This window comes from Lynx rufus, unplaced genomic scaffold (genome assembly GCF_022079265.1).
Source record: "Lynx rufus isolate CCGP_SWC_20201006 ecotype Redwood Valley unplaced genomic scaffold, mLynRuf1.p SCAF_8, whole genome shotgun sequence".
Classification (NCBI taxonomy): domain Eukaryota; kingdom Metazoa; phylum Chordata; class Mammalia; order Carnivora; family Felidae; genus Lynx; species Lynx rufus.
The window spans coordinates 73997672-74015851 of record NW_025814896.1 but is presented as its reverse complement, the minus strand read 5'-3'; the positions used below and the strand labels follow the sequence as shown (position 1 = coordinate 74015851).

The 18180-nt window shown below is 35.8% G+C and overlaps 1 protein-coding gene across 2 annotated transcripts in view; it reads left to right on the top strand.

Moving 5' to 3' along the window:
- RTN4 (reticulon 4) overlaps positions 1–18180 on the top strand; it is a 72883-nt gene that overhangs the window by 9422 nt on the left and 45281 nt on the right. The window contains exons 2-3 of one of the 2 annotated variants that reach the window (XM_047068063.1): positions 13760–13816; positions 14488–16869. The exons of the other annotated variant lie outside the window; for it this stretch is intronic. Of the exons in view, the coding sequence (XP_046924019.1) occupies positions 13760–13816; positions 14488–16869 (2439 nt within the window). The remainder of the gene's footprint in view (positions 1–13759; positions 13817–14487; positions 16870–18180) is intronic. 2 annotated transcript variants of the gene reach the window in all.

Genomic DNA, 18180 nt, shown 5'->3' with positions numbered 1-18180 from the left:
TTTCTTTTGACCTTACTAAAATTTTGTTAGTGAAACATGTTCAGCATGAGCTATAGTTAGTTAGCATTGATAGAATCAAATATACATATTTTAATTGCTGTAAGAGTTGTGGATAAAACTGATTAAAATTGCTTCAGTATATAGAATTTTAGTGTGCTTACATTGCCATATCTCTTTTTTGAAGGGATTTTAAAAATTATACTTCTCGTATGGAAAATTCCAAACATAGAGACAGAATAATGAAAGAAACTTGATTAGCTGTCACTGAGCCCCAGTAGCCATCGACCCATGGTCAATCCTACCAATCCCACACCCTCATAAATATTTCATTATGTATTTTGCAAATTGTAACTACTTTGCAAAACATAACCGCAACACTAAATAATCAAATGTTTCCCCAACATATTTAACAAAAATTAATGTCCTCAGATATCCAGCTAGTGTTTATATGTCATAAATGGTCTTTTTGTTTGTTTGTTTGTTTGTTTGTTTTTTATCACAGTGTTTTAAGAAATCAGAATCCAAGGGCACCTGGGTGGCTCAGCTGCTTAAGCCTCTGACTCTTGATTTCAGCTCAGGTCATGCATAATCTCTCATGGGTTCATGGTTTCATGGGTTCAAACTTCACATTGGGCTCTTCACTGGCAGCAGGGAGCCTGCTTGGGATACTCTCTCTCTGCCTTGCTTGTGCTTGCTTGCTCTCTCTGTCCCTCAAAATAAATAAATAAACTTAAAAAAATCAGAATCTGAAGGTCTACATATTAAAATGGTTTGATTTCAGACGCCTAGGTGGCTCAGTCAATTAAGTTTCTGACTTTGGCTCAGGTCATGATTTCATGGCTCATGAGTTCAAGCCCCATGTGCTGACAGCTCAGAGCCTGGAGTCTCCTTCAGATTCTGTGTGTCTCTCTCTCTGCCCCTCCCCTGCTTATGCGTGCGTGCGCGTGCATGCTCTCTCTCTCTCAAAAATAAACATTAAAAAAATAATAAAATGGATTGATTTGTTTTATAAGTCTTATTGACTGTCCCTTGTTTGTGTGCACTGTCTCTCCAAAATTTATTTGTTGAAGAATGCTCATATACTTTTTTTCATTTTAATGTTATTTTATTTTTTTATTTTTAAATGCTTATTTATTTATTTTGAGAGAGAACATGCATGTGTAAGTGGGAGAGGGGCAGAGGAGGGAGAGAGAATCTGAAGTAGGCTCCACAGTGTCAGCACAGAGCCTGACACATGGTTTGGTCCCACAAACCAGGAGATCATGACCTGAACAGAAATCAAGAGTCAGAGGCCTAGCTAACTGAGCCACCCAGGCACCCCTTTGTGTTTTTTATTAAGATATAATTTACATGCAATAAAATGCAGAGATCTTAAGTTTTAACAGTTTTGTGTTCTGACAAGTGCGTCCACTCATTGACTCACTGCTGTCAAGATGTAGAACATTTATATCATCCCCAAAAGATCCCTTGGGCCCTTAGTAGTCAGTTCAGTTGAATTCTTGTTCTGTCCTTCTTCCAACTCCCCAATTCCAACAATACTGTTCTGATTTCTTTCACCACAGATTAATTTTGCCTGTTTGTTCCTATTCACATGATGCTATGTAACAGGCAAAATGCATCATGTGAATGGAATCATACAGCATGTACTCTCCTATGATTACTTGCATTAAGTATGTGTTTAAGATTTACCATTGATGTTGCAGGTCTTAGTAATTTCCTTTTTACCACTAAGTAGTATTCCATGATAAGAGTATACCACAGTTTAATTTTTCATTCACTTGTTGATGGACATATGGATTATTTATAGCTTCTGGCTATTATGAACAAAAGAATGCCATGAACATTCTTATACAGGCCTTTCTGTGAACATATGTTTTCATTTCTCTTGGGTAAAGAGAGTAGAATTGAGTAACCAACTGAGTAACCAGCTAAGTTATGGGCTAAGTATATATTTATAAGAAATTGCCAAACAGTTCTCCAAAGTGGTTCCACTTCCATCAGCAATATACGAGAGTTCTGGTGGCTTCATGTTCTCAACAACATTTGATATCAGTCTTTTTAACTTTAGCCATTTTAGTGGGTATGTAATGATTTCTCATTGTGGTGGTAATTTAGATCTCCCAAATCACTAATGAATGAGAGGACTTTTACATGTCTGTTGGCTACCTGTATATTTTCTTTTGTGATGTGTCTTTTGCTTGCTGTTACATAGCGTTGTAATGTCTTTTTCTGATTTATTGTAGGGAGTTCTTTATATACTCTGGATAAGTCTTTTGTCAGATGTATGCATTGTGAATATATTCTCCTAATCTGTAGCTTGCTTGTTAATTTTATTTATGGTTTCCTGTTATTTTTATTGATAGTTTCTTTTGATGAGTGTAATTTTCTAATTTTGAAGAAGTCTTTTAATTTATCAGTTTTTTTCTTTTATGGTTAGTGCTTTTTTTTTTTTTTTGGCAGATTACAGATACATTTTTTTTTTCCCTTCCAAGATTTTACTTAAATTCAAGTTAGTTAACATATAGAATAATATTAGTTTCAGGAGTAAAATTTAGTGATTCATCACTTACATATAACACCCAATGCTCATACCAACAAGTGCCTTCCTTAATGCCCATCACCCATTTAGCCTATCCCTCCCACGCAACACTCCTCCAACAACCCTCAGTTTGTTCTCTATATTTAAGAGTCTCTTATGTTTTGCCTGCCTCCCTCTCTGTTTTTATCTGGTTAGTGCTTTCTGTGTGCTGTCCAAAACATCTTTGCCTACTTCAAGGTTGTGAATATTCTGTTTTTTTCTAGAAGCTTTCTTTTAGCTTTTATGTTTATTAAAAAAATTTTTTTTTATTTTTTTAAGTTTATTTGGGGAGAGAGAGAGGGCGTGCGCGCACAAGCACAACTGGGGCGGGGGGGGGGCAGAGAGAAGGAGAGACAAAATCCCAAGCAGGCTTCGAGCCATCAGTGTAGAACCGATGAACTGTAAGATCATGACCTGAGGGGAAAGTCAGACGCTTAACCAGCTGAGCTACCCAAGTGCCCCAAATAGCTTTTATGTTTAAATCTAATACACATTTTGAATTAATGTTTGTCCATGGAAGTGTTACAGATCCACATTCATTTTTCCATAAAGATATCCAGTTACCCCGGCAGATTATCTTTTGGAAAGAATTTATCTTTTCTCATTGCTTTGGCACCTTTGTTGAAAATCAGTGACCAGACATACATCTGTTTTGTTCTGTTGATTTATTTTTCCTGTCCTTTTGCCAGTATTAGACTGTTTTGATTGGTATAGTTTTACAAGCTTTAAGTAGTCTTAGAATCAAGTAGTGTGCCTACTCCAAGTGTTACTTTTTATTTTCAAAATAGTTTTGCCCTTTCTATGTCTATTGTATGTGCATATACATTTTAGAATCAGCTTGATCATGTCTACAAAATGTTTGCTAGGAATTTGATTGGTATTGTGTTGAGTCTAAAGAGCAATATGGGGGGCGCCTGGGTGGCGCAGTCGGTTAAGCGTCCGACTTCAGCCAGGTCACGATCTCGTGGTCTGTGAGTTCGAGCCCTGCGTCAGGCTCTGGGCTGATGGCTCAGAGCCTAGAGCCTGTTTCCGATTCTGTGTCTCCCTCTCTCTCTGCCCCTTCCCCGTTCATGCTCTGTCTCTCTCTGTCCCCAAAAAAATAAATAAACGTTGAAAAAAAAAATAAAGAGCAATATGGGGAATGTTGACATTTGAGGGTTTGAAGCATTATAACAAGCTAACAGGATAGTCTGCCGTAGTTTCTTGAATGCTGGCAGAAGACACAGATACCTGGGTCAGAGATAGAAGACTTTATTACTCAGCAATGTAAATAGCTGGAATATCAGCATTTTCTTGTGCACGTTCCCTATTCCCCATTTCCTATAGAGCAACACTGGAGAGTGCCAAGTGACACTTATTCTTGCCATGGGCTGAATAAGGAAAGGAACTTACGGAAACTGAATTGTACGATGTAATAAGTATGCCTGGTGCTCAAAAGGAAGACACATATCTCTGTCTCCAGGATTGTTCTGTATATAAACATCTTTGAAAAGATAGTCAGGAGCAAAGGTGTTCAGTACCCAATCCTTCTGCTTATAAAATGTGCAAAAACACAGGAAGCATAGAGTACTCTTTCCTAACACTTAACATTAAATCTTTCAGTCCATGGACATGATGTCTCTTCCTCTCCGTTAAGATCTTTATAATTTCTCAGCAGTGTTTTGTAATTTTGTTTAGAGGTTTTATACGAATAATTTTTGTAAATTAATTTTCTTGTAATATCCTTGTTTAGTTTTGGTACTAATGCATAATTATAGAAGATGTTTTGGGAAGTGTTTGCTCTTTATACATTGAAAGAATTTGTATAAACATCTTTAGATATTTACAGAGTTTAGCAGTGTAGCAGTGAAGCCATTTGGGCTTAGAGTTTTCTTTATGGAGAAGGTTTTAAATTGTAAATATACTCTATTTTAAGTGATATAGGGATATTCAGATTTTCTATTTCTGCTTGTGTCACTTTTGGAAGTGTACGCCCTTCAAGGAATATGTTCTTTCCTCTTGATGAGTGGACATCAAGGAATTTGTCCACCCATTTAAGTTGTCTTATTTGTTGGCATAAACTTGTTCATAATCGTTTATGGTTTTATGATCGTTAGTGATAATTCTTTTATTTTTAGTACTTGCTTTTCTTTTCTTTTTCTTGATCATTTTAGGGGTTGTCAATTATCTTCATCTTTTCAAGGAACCAGCTTTTAGTTTCACCGATTTTTCTCTATTTGGTTGTTTTCTGTATCACAGGATTCTGCTCTTATTTTTATTATTTATTTTCTTCTACTTATTTGGGTTTAACTTGGTTTTCTTTCTCTAGTTTCTTAAGATGGAAACTTTAAAGTTTGAATATAACTCTTTTTTCTCAAAGTGTTTAGAGCTGTGAATTTCTGAGCATTACTTTAGCTATATCCCACAAATTTCCATTATCATTCAATTTAAAATTGAATCTTTAATTTCTTCTGTGTTATTTAGAATTGTGTTCTTTACTTTTCATACATTTGGGGATTTTCCAGATATTTTTGTCTTATTGTAATTTCAGTTTAATTCATGTGGTCAGAGAACATATACTTCATGATTTCAGTCCTTTGAAATTTACTGAGACTTGTTTTATAGACCCAGAAATGGTTAAATTGGTGAATGTACCATGTGTACCTGAGAAGGTTGTGAATTCTGTTGTTGGTTATAGTGCTCTATAAAAGTCAGTTAGGTTTAGTTCGTTGATAGTATTGTCTAAATCATCTGTATTCTTGGATTGGTGTGTGTATGTGCATGCGTGACTAGTCTGTCAGGTGAGACTTGGATGTTAAAATTTTAAAATAAAATTTGTAGATTTGTCTATGTCTTTCTTTAGTTTTTGCTTCATATATTTCCCATACACTTTAGCGTTGGTGTATCTATTTAGTGTTATGTCTGTTTACTTGTTTATCATTAACTGATGCCCCTCTTTATCTCTGGTAATCTCAAGGTAATACTCTGTCTTAGAATCTGCTTTGCTCAACATTAACATTAGGCACTTCAGATTTTGTAGGGTATATGTTTGGATGATATATATATCCTTTTACATTCTTTTACTTTTAATTACCTATGTTTTTATATTTAAAGTGTGTCCTGTAAAGGGCCAAAGTATGGTTTTTATCTAGTCTAAAAACCTCTGCCTCCTAATTGGATCCATTTACATTCAGTGTAATTATTCATATGGCTCATTTAAATCTTCATTTTCTTGGGGCGCTTTGGTGACTCAGTTGGTTGAGCCACCTGGTTGAGCCCAGGCCATGATCTAGCAGTTTGTGAGTTCCAGCCCTGCGTCAGGCTCTATGCTAACAGCTTAGAGCCTGGAGCCTGCTTGGCATTCTGTGTCTCCCTCTCTCTCTGCCCCTCCCCTGCTTGCGCTCTGTCTCTATCAAAAAATAAATAAACATTTAAAAATTTAAAAAACATGTTCATTTTCTCTTTGTCTCTTTTCTGCTTTTGTTCTTTTATACTTTTCTATATTCCTTCCATTCTTTGTCCTTTTATTGTCCTATATTTTGCTTCCACATATATTGCATACAGTAATTAGAGCTTCAGAAATCAATTATTCTTTAAAGAAATTAAGAAATGAGAATAACAATATATTTATCATTTTATGATATTCATCATTTCTTTGAAGAAATTATGGAACGAGAATATTTTGTGTTTACTCAGGTATTTACCAATTTTGTTTTTCTTCATTTGTTCCTGAAGATCCAGGTTACTATCTAGTATCAGTTTTCTTCAGTGTGAAGAACTGCATTTAACATTGATTGTAGTACAGGTCTCTTGGTGATAATTTCTTTCAGTTTTTGTTTTCATCTTTTGTTTATCTGATAATACTTTTATTCATCTGTATTTTTGAAGGGTAATTTTGATGAATACAGTCAGTCTTATTGTTCATGGTAGTTCTGTTCTCTAAAGTCAAAGAAAACACTTAATTAGCAAATCCTGAATCATTGCCTCAAGGGCAAATACAGGGTTAGATTCCTGTGAACCTCTAGTCACAGTATTGTTACCTGATGAATATATCTTTGTTTCATGTGTGTTTCTATTTAAAGACATGTTACTTAATATATAGTGTTGATTTATCAACATTAAACTCAAGGCCAACAGAACTATAACTTATGCCTGAATGAAGCTCATCTAACACACGTGTTTTCTCTGTAAGGTACATCATGGCCTTCTTGTGGTTAAGAATACTAGCTAGCACTTAAGCACTATTAGTGGCCATTTTAAACAAATCACAAAAATTTAGTGTATGACACTAAATAAACTGCAGAAAGCACACATATTTGTAATATGAGAGCTGAAACAGGAAGGCATACGGTTACCTTGTTTGACGTTACCTGGGAACGTGTTTTAGATGACTGGAATGTTGGGCTGCTCTGCACATGACCACTGCTAAGTATTGATCTGGGGAATATCAGTTTAGTACACAATCTGACAAATAGCAGTCAGTGAATAATGATTGTATGTAATTCTAGGTTGGTAGATGTGTCATCATATAAAGATATTATCTTCCGTATTCCATTGTTTCCAGTGGCAGCTGAGGTCATTCTTATTGCTGTTTCTCTGCCTATTTCCTTTGTTTTTAAGATTTTCTATATCTTTAGTTTTCAACAGTTTGATCTCTACAATGTATTTCTTTCTGGTTTATTCTACCCAGGGTTCACTGAGCCTTTTGGATCTGTGGATTTGGTATTTTCCATCACAGTTGTCAAATTTTAGGCCATTTATATCTTTCCCTTTGTTCCTCCCTCCCTCCCTTCCTCTGCTTCAGTCACTTTTGCCTTCTTTAGGGACTCCAATTACATATAATTTAACTGCTTGATTGTCTTGCAGGTCACTGAGACTCCTCCTTTCTTTTTTTTTCCATGCTGTGCTTCAGTTGGGATAGTTCTGTTGATCTTTCTTTAAGCTTATTGACCTTTTCTTCTCCACTGCCCAGTCTGCTTTAAGTCCATCTAGGGGGTTTTTCTTTCACTTAATATAATTTTCAATCCTAGGATTTTCATTTGGTTCTCTCTTCTATATTTCTCTTCCAGGAGTCTCTCTCCATTCACTTGTTATGTCCATCTTTTACTGTATCTACGTAGGAATATTTTAATAGCTATTGTAATTTTCATTTTAGTGCTTATGAACACAATGTTTACATTATTTCTTTGTTTATATTGGCTGTTTCTCTTACTTATGCTCATATTTTCTTTTCATGTCCAATAATATTTTATTCTACACTGGTTGCCATGGATTTGGTGTTAGTGTTGTTCTGGAAGTCAGTTTGCTGGCAAATCATCTTGACCTTTTCAAACTTTGATTTTAAAGTTAGGGTTTAGAGCAGGGCTTGGCTTTTTTTTTTTTTTTTTTAAGGGTAAAGCAGTAAATATTTTAAGCTTGTGCATCATGTAGGTTCTTTCCTAAATACTTAAGTTTGCCCTTGTAATGCCAAAGTAGCCATAGAGGATACATCACACAAATGGACATGGCTGTCTTCCAATATAACTTTGGCCCACGAGCCATATTTTGCTAACTCGTGGTCTAAGTCTAGACCAAGTAACCTTTAGTTCAGGGTTAAAGTAATCCTCCTCTTAAGATGTGCCTTTCCTCAGGTCACATTTTTATACTTGGGGTGTTCAGCAAGATCTCTCCACTCTGGCTTATCAAAAACTTTCGATTGTGTCTTCCAGTACAGAGTCTGACCTCCAGAATATACGTTTAGTTCACAACTCTTTCATAGATTCTCTGCTTGGCCTTGGTAGGTCTTGTGCTGTATATGTGTTTCATAGTTCAACCAGAGATTTAAAAGGAATCTCTATCCAGATTTCTGGAGCTCCTTTTCTGTGAAGTTTTCCTTTGTATGTTACCTTGCCCCACAAATTCCAGACAGCTTAGCTGTTAACTCAACTTGGCCGGAGTGTTAGTATTCTTGGGCTCCTTTTCCATGTGCTGTAGACAGAGTGCCTTCAAGTAGAAAGCCAGGGCATCATCTGGCATGCTTTCCTCTTCTCAGGAATTATACCCTTCATGTTCATGTGCTTCATGTTATCCAGTGTCTCATGACAGTTGCTTCATATATTTTGCCCAGTTTTATAGTTGTTTATATGAGACAAGTTAGTCTGATATAATTATTCTCCTAGCAAAAGTTTTTTTCTGTGACTTTAAAATGAAGTTTATTTCCTGTGCTTTATAAATTACTTATGATTTTTATTGACTGACCAGTTATACTTTTGGCTGAAAAACTGGTTTTGAAATGAACATGTCAAAGAAAATATTTAGTATAAGAGTATGTGAACATTGGTGAGATCGTGATAGCATATTTTGAATTGACCAGTAATAAATTCAAAACTGACATACCACTTTTACTTTTTAATATTCAAAAAAAAGTTTTTAAATTAAAAAATTTTTATTTTAGAGAGTGTGAGTGGCAGAGAGGGGCAGAGGGAGAGAGAATCGTAAGTAGGCCCCATACTCAGCACAGAGCCATTGGGCTCTATCCCATGACCCTGGGATCATGACTTGAGCTGAAAATCAAGAGTTGGACGCTCAACCAACTGAACCACCCAGGCACCCACCTTTTACTTTTTAAAAAAGTGACTTAAAAAATAAATCTCTTTCGTGAACTTTAATGTTGAAACTGATCCTTGTGTGATGGAAATAATTAGTATTCAAAGCATATAGCCCTGAAGCTTTAGTCTAAATTTACACTCTAGATTTAAGCTTAGGTAAGGAAATGAATCTAGCATCAGGGCTAACAAAGAGGAATAGCTCATTTGGAAAAAGTTTTATGAATGGTATTCATCTTTCATACTGTCGTAAGTATAGTGATTCTGTTCTTTTTACTGAGGGTAATAAGGAAATAAATGTATATCTGTTTGTAGTCACAGTTTAATTATAATTTTCTAGCTTTGTCATTAACTAGCTATGTGACTGAATAAGTTACTTCATTCTCTGAGCTTAGATAACTGGAAATGTTATAGAAAATGAACAGAAATAAGGATAAGTTTTAAAAAGAAAGTAAAGCTGAATATGGTAAATTTGTGTTTTAGTGGATGTCAGCATTCAGATATGCAGGAGGTGGAGGCGTGGGTTTGGTTGGGAAGAATTATTTAGGTTTGATTAACATAGATGGCATGTGAGAAATTGTTGAAATAAGTTTAGATAGTTAAGTGAGGACCGTAAGGTACAGGACCTTATCTGAGAGTTTCAGGTATAATTCAGCAGATAACTGGGAGCTTTTAAATGTTTTGAGCAAGAGAATAAATAGAACTGTCCTGTTAGAAATATTAATTTGATGGCAGAGTAGAGAGACTTAATAGAAAAGTTCTGGCTTCCCTTTTGTGTATTATTTAGTGAAAACTTGTTTTTGTTCATTTAAATATGCCACTGTGTTTTTACTTAGTGTATGTATAATTAAGTCCTTAGTGTTATTTTTTCTGTTTCTTCAAAATAGCACAAATAAAGTTGATGAATAAAGTTTCAATTTCATCCAACAGTTAGAATTTGACATAGTCATAGACAAAGATCATAGAAAGAGGGGGACTTGTTTACCATTTTTGTAAGACCAGTAATATAAGTATGTACATAACATGTCTCAGTAATTCAGAATATTATACTTTTAATACAGTGTCCCATATTATAAAGCAGTTTATTCACTTGTGAAAGTTAGGGTCTTTTATAGAAAAAGGAAGACTAACCTAAAATTAGTAATTTTTTCAAAAGAAGAAAGTAATTAGTAGGCATTTTAGTCTTAAAAATTTGGTAGCTTATGATATGTAAGTGTTGTCAATCAAAATTTTTCTTTAACATCCTTAATTTAGTTTATAAAAATTTTTAAACTTAAGTCCAGGAAGAAAGTACTGCAGGGTAGTTAAAGAAAAGAGCATGGACCTGTATACTCTGGATTCAGGTCTCAGATACATCATTTTTCAGTTTTGTAACTCTGGGGAAGTTATCTAAACTCTTAGGCCTGTTTTCTCATCTCTGAAATGAGGATAACAGTAGTACCTACTTCATAGGGTGGTTTTGAGTATTGAAAGAGCATCTGAAAAAAATGCCTGGCCGGCATTACCGTCTCTCTAAATGTTAATTGTATTGTGAAGTAGAAGAAAATAACCAAATATTTCAGATAACTATAGGGTATTTCCTGGATGACAATTTATCATATTTCAGGAGATCAAACTTGAGGGGCTGATTATGAAAGAAGACTTCACACCAGTTGCAATTATATTATAAACTCATCCCTCCAAAGATAAAGCACATAACTTAAGAGTTAGACATGTTTGCATACTGGCTTTCTGGCCTCCTAGCCCTGAGACTTAGGGCAAGCTGTTTCTTATTGTTCTCCTCTTCCTCCTGCACAACATTTTGAGGGAGGTACTATTATTCTTATTTTACCAATGAGGAAAGGAGGCACAGAGGGGATAAGTAATAACTTTTCTCAGGGTCGCACAGTTTTAAGTGATGAATCTGGGATTTGAACCCAGGCAGTTTGATCCCATGATCCATGATTGCTTCAGGAGAAGTCAGAACAACTGTCCTTCTTCTTGAGGGCCAAATGATAGTGATCTTTTCTGAAAATTTTTTTTTTTTGCTAACTGCTTTTAGAAATGCAGTACTTGTTTCATGATTAATTTTGGATTGAATCTCAATGTACAGTTTTTCTTTTTTTCAAAATTTAGTGAATATTTGAAATACCAGTTTATAAACTTTCTCAATTGGTCAAGAGCCAGGAATATAGTTTTTACTATAAGAGAGGTTCTGGTATTAGATAGGAATAAGGATACATTTAAAAAATACTTTAAGTTTTTGGCACAAAATTTTAGTTGTAGTTTGTTTTCCCTCTAATTTTAACAGTAATCAGTAACATGTTTTGAATTCACTTTCCAAGAAGACTGACCTGCATTTGTGGCTTTCAGTTATATTAACTCAGTGAAGAAGACTGCCATTTTGTTAAGGATTTGCTACCTTTTATTTAGATGTAGTAGCTATGTAATTATTTGGTTTTGCTCTTTGATCCCCAAGTCTCAGTTTTATACAAGATTATAATTCATTATTTTAGCTGAAAGGAATTTTCAAATTCCTTTATTTTACAAATGAGAAACTATGTAACAAATAAGATCACATAGCAAGTCATCTTTAAGAAAGGTGCACACAGGGGCGCCTGGGTGGCTCAGTTGGTTGAGCTTCCGACTTTGGCTCAGGTCACCATCTCACTGCTTGTGGGGTTGAGCCCCACTTTGGGCTCTGTGCTGACATCTCAGAAACTGGAGCCTGCTTTGGGTTCTGTGTTTCCCTCGCTCTTTGCCCCTCCCCCATTCCTGCTCTCTCTCAAAAATAAATAAACATAAAGAAAAAAAAAGTGTCTATATGTGTATGTTTTATAAAATCTCATAAGGTGGTATGTCTTACTGGTTTGGATGAGTTGCCCATCTAACCTATTGTTCTAGGTTATAGGAGACTTTTTAAAAAACACGTATAATGAATTTTCCCTTCGTCACCCTATCTAAGAATCCTTTAGATATGACGTCATGTCCAGTATGGATTTATCTAAAATTTATACGGCATTGTGAATTTAACTCTCTTATTCTTCAAGGGGAATATCCTTAGAAGGTATGTCCACGTTAATGATAGTCACATCTCTGTTTCGTTGTTGATCAACCTTGCCTAGTTTGTCCTTCCAGATACAAATATCCAAATTTTTTAGGTTCTCTCCACTAAAGGAATACCTTCCTGCCATTCTTCAGGCTATCTCAAATTGTTTTTTGCTAGAGGCCTTTCTCTAGTATAAACCACAGAAGACCTTTAGCTCAAGATCTCCCAGCTGCAGGTATAAAGTGATGCTGTGTAAGCTTAATATACCAATAGGTACTGCATTAGTCGTCTCAGGCTGCCACATCAGAGTACCACAGACTGTGTGGCTTAAACAACAGAAATTAATTCCTCACAGCTCTGGAGGTTGGAAAGTCTAAGATCAAGATATGGGCAATGTAGGTTTCATTCTGAGGCCTCTTTTCTTGGCTTATAGGTGGCTGTCCTCTCACTGTGTGCTCACATGGCTTCTTTATGTTGCTTAGAGAAGAAGAGGAGGAAGGGGGAAGTGGAGGAGCTGTTGTCACACAGGCATGAACAAGCTCTGGTGTCTCTTATAAGGGCACTAACCGTATCAGCCATGGCCCCACCCTCATGACCTCATGTAATCCTAATGACCTCTCTGCATGGCCGCATTTCCAAATGCTATCACACTGGAGGTTAAGGCTTCAACATATGAACTTTGGGGAGGAGGACACAAAAAAAATTAAGTCCGTAACATATAGCATATAGTGGCTAAGAAAATGAGCTCTGGAGTTGCATTGCCCTGAGTCTTACTTAGTTATAGATGGAGTGAGTTACTCCTCTGTCAGTCAGTTGTGTTTTTTGTTTCATTTTGTTTTTTTTATCTGTTAAATGGGGGATCTTAACCCCACTTATAACAAAGAGTTATAAGGAGTAAAATGAATTCCTGCATGCAAAGAACTTGGTATAACAAGTATCCCTCAGTGTTAATTTTAAACAAAACAAGACTGATGATAATAATTATCTTCCTAATGATAATTAGTATTTTCTTTGCAATTTGGACAGTGGCGCATAGGACTAATATCCTCAAGGAATAGTGCACAGTGACTATTAGAATGTTTTCTTTAAATTAGGTAGACAACCTGGAATATAAGAAAATAAGCATGATTCTCTGAAAGTGTTCTTCTGAACTGAACATATGCCAATAAAAAAGGATTAAGCAAAAGTAATTATTAATTTTACTCATGCATCTTTTTAATTTTAGGCTTGACTAGGGCAAATAAGTTACCTATCTGAAAATGTGAATAAAAGCTTTGGATGTCATGTTAACTGAGAATAATATCTTAAGGTTACTTTGGTTTATGAAATTCTTTAACATAAACATGTTATTGCCTCTTGAAAAACGATAGGTTCTGTGGATATGATTTAATCATCTTTATAATATAAATATATAATGATAATTTAATCCAAATTAATGGTACTACTTTTTCCTTTCCATCTTGGCTTTTTCTTTATAAAAGTTTTGTGTTAACTTATTACAAACTGAACCCTTGCTTGCTCCTCTTATCTTTAGTCTCCTTCAAACTCTGTCTTTATTTCTGCTGAGGTTATATTCTATTTGTTTTTCAGATGAGACACTTTTTGCTCTTCCTGCTGCATCTGAGCCTGTGATACACTCCTCTGCAGGCAAGTTCTTTCTGCTAGCCTTTTATCTTCTGTGTATTCTAACTTTGACTCTTTAGTTTTATTAACTCTGTACAGAGTGGATTCAGTTACTAAAATTTAGCATGGTTCCAAGAATGTTTGTCTATTGAAAAAGTTGAAATTTGCATTTTATATGCTATGTCCAAGAGACAAATGGGCAGAACATGATTAATAATTGGTTATATGTAAGGAATTCTTGGACCCTTGATTTACATTTGTATATTGATTAGTCCTTTTCTCCAAATACAGTTTACTTGCTTATGGCTGAAAGGCTTTCATAGAAATGAATGCCACTCTATCGCATTTAATTATTCAGTGCTTTTTCTATACTGCCACACCCTCTTCTCAATTCTCTTGTCCTCTTCTAGTTAGAAGTAGCTTTTCTCAACTGATTATACTTGAGGTTTTTTTCTTAGACTTGATTTATGTCTTTTCATAGCATGCAATTGCCTCTGTAGCCATGCACGTTTTGACAATAGCTTTAATTCTTTCCGTAATGATTCAAGACTACTTGATTATTATTTATTGTTATTTACATTTAAGTTTAGTTAACAGTAACTCTTTACTAATAGTATTTTGAATCTGTCATAAAACTTGCATTAACTCTGAGAACGCTGGCATTCTCTAACTTTCCTTTCTGTCCATGGTCACAGAAAAAATTATGGACTTGAAGGAGCAGCCAGGTAACACTGTTTCCACTGGTCAAGAGGATTTTCCATCTGTCCTGCTTGAAACTGCTGCTTCTCTTCCTTCTCTGTCTCCCCTCTCAGCTGCTTCTTTTAAAGAACATGAATATCTTGGTAATTTATCAGCAGTATTACCCACTGAAGGAACGCTTCAAGAAACATCAGCAGAAGCTTCTAAAGAGTTCACAGAGAAGGCAAAAAATCCATTTATAGACAGAGATTTAACAGAGTTTTCACAATTGGAATACTCAGAAATGAGAGTATCATTCGGTGGCTCTCCAAAAGCAGAGTCTGCCATAATAGCAAATCCTAGGGAAGAGAATAAGGATGAAAAAGAGGATTTAGTTAGTGATAATATCCTTCGAAATCAACAAGAGTTACCTGTAGCCCTTACTGAATCAGTTAAAGAAGAGGACAAAGTTATGCTTCCAGAAAAAACAAAGGATAGTTTTAACGAAAAGGGAATTGCAGCAGAAGCTCCTATGAGGGAAGAATACGCAGACTTCAAGCCATTTGAACGAGTATGGGACGTGAGAGATACAAGCAAGCAAGATAGTGATGTGTTGGCTGCTGAAGTTAATATAGAGAGCAAGTTGGAGAGTAAAGTGGATAAGAAATGTTTTGCTGATAGCCCTGAACCAACAAATCGTGAAAAAGATAGTGAAAGCAGTAATGATGATATTTCTTTTCCCAGTACACCAGAAGCTGTAAAAGATGGTTCAGGAGCATATATCACATGTGCTCCCTTTAACCCGACAGCAGCTGAAAACCTTTCAACAAACATTTTTCCTTTGTTGGCAGATCATACTTCAGAAAATAAGACAGATGAAAAAAAGATAGAAGAAAAAAAGGCCCAAATTGTAACAGAGAAGAATGTTAGTACCGAAGCATCAAATCCTTTCCTTGTAGCAACACAGGATTCTGAGACCGATTATGTCACAACAGATAATTTGTCAAAGGTGACTGAGGAAGCAGTGGCAAACATGGCTGAAGGTCTAACCCCAGATTTAGTACAGGAAGCATGTGAAAGTGAATTGAATGAAGCTACAGGCACGAAGATCGCTTTTGAAACAAAAATGGACTTGGTTCAAACATCAGAAGCTATGCAGGAGTCCCTCTACCCTGTGGCACAGCTTTGCCCATCCTTTGAAGAATCTGAAGCTACTCCGTCACCAGTTTTGCCTGATATTGTTATGGAAGCACCATTAAATTCTGTAGTTCCTAGTGCTGGTGCTTCTGCAGTGCAGCCCACTTCTTCACAATTAGAAGCTCCTTCTTTAGTTAATTACGAAAGCATAAAACCTGAGCTTGAAAATCCCCCACCGTATGAAGAGGCCATGAATGTATCACTAAAAAATGTATCAGGAATAAAGGAAGAAATTAAAGAGCCTGAAAGTATTAAGGTAGCTGTTCAAGAAACAGAAGCTCCTTATATATCTATTGCATGTGATTTAATTAAAGAAACGAAGCTCCCTACTGAACCAACTTCAGATTTCTCTGATTACTCAGAAATAGCAAAAGTTGCACAGCCAGTGCCTGATCATTCTGAGTTAGTTGAAGATTCCTCACCTGATTCTGAACCAGTTGACTTATTTAGTGATGATTCAATACCTGAAGTTCCACAAAAACAGGATGAAGCTGTGATACTTGTGAGAGAAAATCTGATTGAGACTTCATCCCAGTCAGTGATAGAACCTGAACATAAGGAAAAACTCAGTGCTTCACTACCACCTGAGGGGAGAAAGCCCTATTTGGAATCTTTTCAGCCCAGTTTAGACACTACCTTCTTACCCAATGAAGTTTCAACACTGACCCAAAAGGAGAAAATTCCTTTGCAGATGAAGGAGCTCAGTGCTGCAGTTTATTCAGATGATGGCTTATTTATTGCTAAGGAAGCAAAAATAAGAGAGAGTGAAACATTCTCAGATTCATCTCCAATTGAGATTATAGATGAGTTCCCTACATTTGTCAGTTCTAAAACTGATTCTCCTCCTAAATTAACCCCTGACCTAGAAGTATCCCACAAAAGTGAGATCGCTAATGTCCAGGATGAAGCTGGGTCATTACCTTGCTCAGAGTTACCCCATGACCTTTCTTTCAAGAATGTACAACCTAAAGATGAAGATAAAGTCCATGTCCCAGATGAACTCTCCAAAGATAGGTCTGATATTTTGAAGGTGCCCTTACTGCCTCCAGATGTTTCTGCTTTGGCCACTCAAACCGAAATAGGCAGTATAGTGAAACCCAAAGTTCTTGTGAAAGAAGCTGAGAAAAAAACCCCTTCTGATACAGAACAAGAGAACAGATCACCATCTGCTTTATTTTCAGCAGAGCTGAGTAAAACTTCAGGTAATCAGTCCATACATTGTTTTGTACTTTCTTGCTAGCTTTTGACTTACGGAATATTCCACTACATTTTGTGTGGTATATTACATTCTTAGTATCTAATATATCACATTGATAAGAATTCTTTACTACTGTTTCAGAAGTTCAGTGTTTTTTTTTTGTTTTTTTTGCACTCACTGTTCGTCCTTGCTCATAACTTTTTCCACACAATTATTTATTGCTCCTTTTTATATTGCACCATGGAACTAGAAAATTTTATTAGAATTGGCTTCATGTCTTTCTTTTCTTTTCCTTCAGTATTTCCTCATAGCATGGAGATTAGGAGATACTAAAACAAAATATTTCCAGATGCATTTACTGTTGTTTGCCTAGAAATTACTTGATTTTAAATTTTTATGAAGGAACATTTCTGTAACAAGTCTCCAATATTTCAATATACTGGTGTATTTTCCAGTAATAGGTATAAAGTCACGCATATTGAGTATTTTGTTGAAAAGTGTAAATTGAGGTATGCTGTTATGAATTCTTCTGAAAAGTAGGGATTGTCATTTTTTTTCTTTTGATGCTATATTCTTACACACTTGTTTTGTGTAAAGTGATTTGCACCTGTTTTTTATTTAGCATTCTAATTTAGTTGTGTTTTCTATGAAAATGTGTAGTGATTACTCCCTATTTCTTGAGTATACTTATATGTTGGAGATGGGCAGTACTAGTGGCAGAGAGACGAGGTTAGAGATTGTTGCTATAATTTAAGAAAGAGGAGATGATAAATAAGGCAGTGGGATGAGCATGGAGACATAGGACCTGATGTTTGATTGGATATGGACATGAAGGATAAGGGGAGAAGTTAGAGATAACTCCAGGAACCCTGGGTTCCATGTGTTTTCAAGTACACGTATGGCGGTATGAGAAACTGAGTTAGAGAACATGAGAGAATAAAGTGGGTTTAAGGAGAGAAGATGAAAAATTCAGCTTTGAATATTTTGCTATTAAAGTGCCTATGAGGTATCCAAGAAGTGATGGATGTTGTACATATAAAGCTTTTGAGAGACCTTGGCTATATGTGTTTGTTTATCATGGGCTCAGAGATAGTAATTAAAACCACAGATACTGACTAGGGAGAGCCAAGAAAAAGAGAAGCTTTAAAGGTGGAAGGATTGGACAGCATTATCAAATGCAATAGAGCTTGGTTAAGATAAGGATTGAGAACTTGTTAAAAAGTAGGGAAGGTGTTGGCATGACAATGGCAGGTAGAGTAAATGGGCAGGGCTAGGGGTGCTGAGGGAATGACACTTGAGCAAATGGATGCTGAAT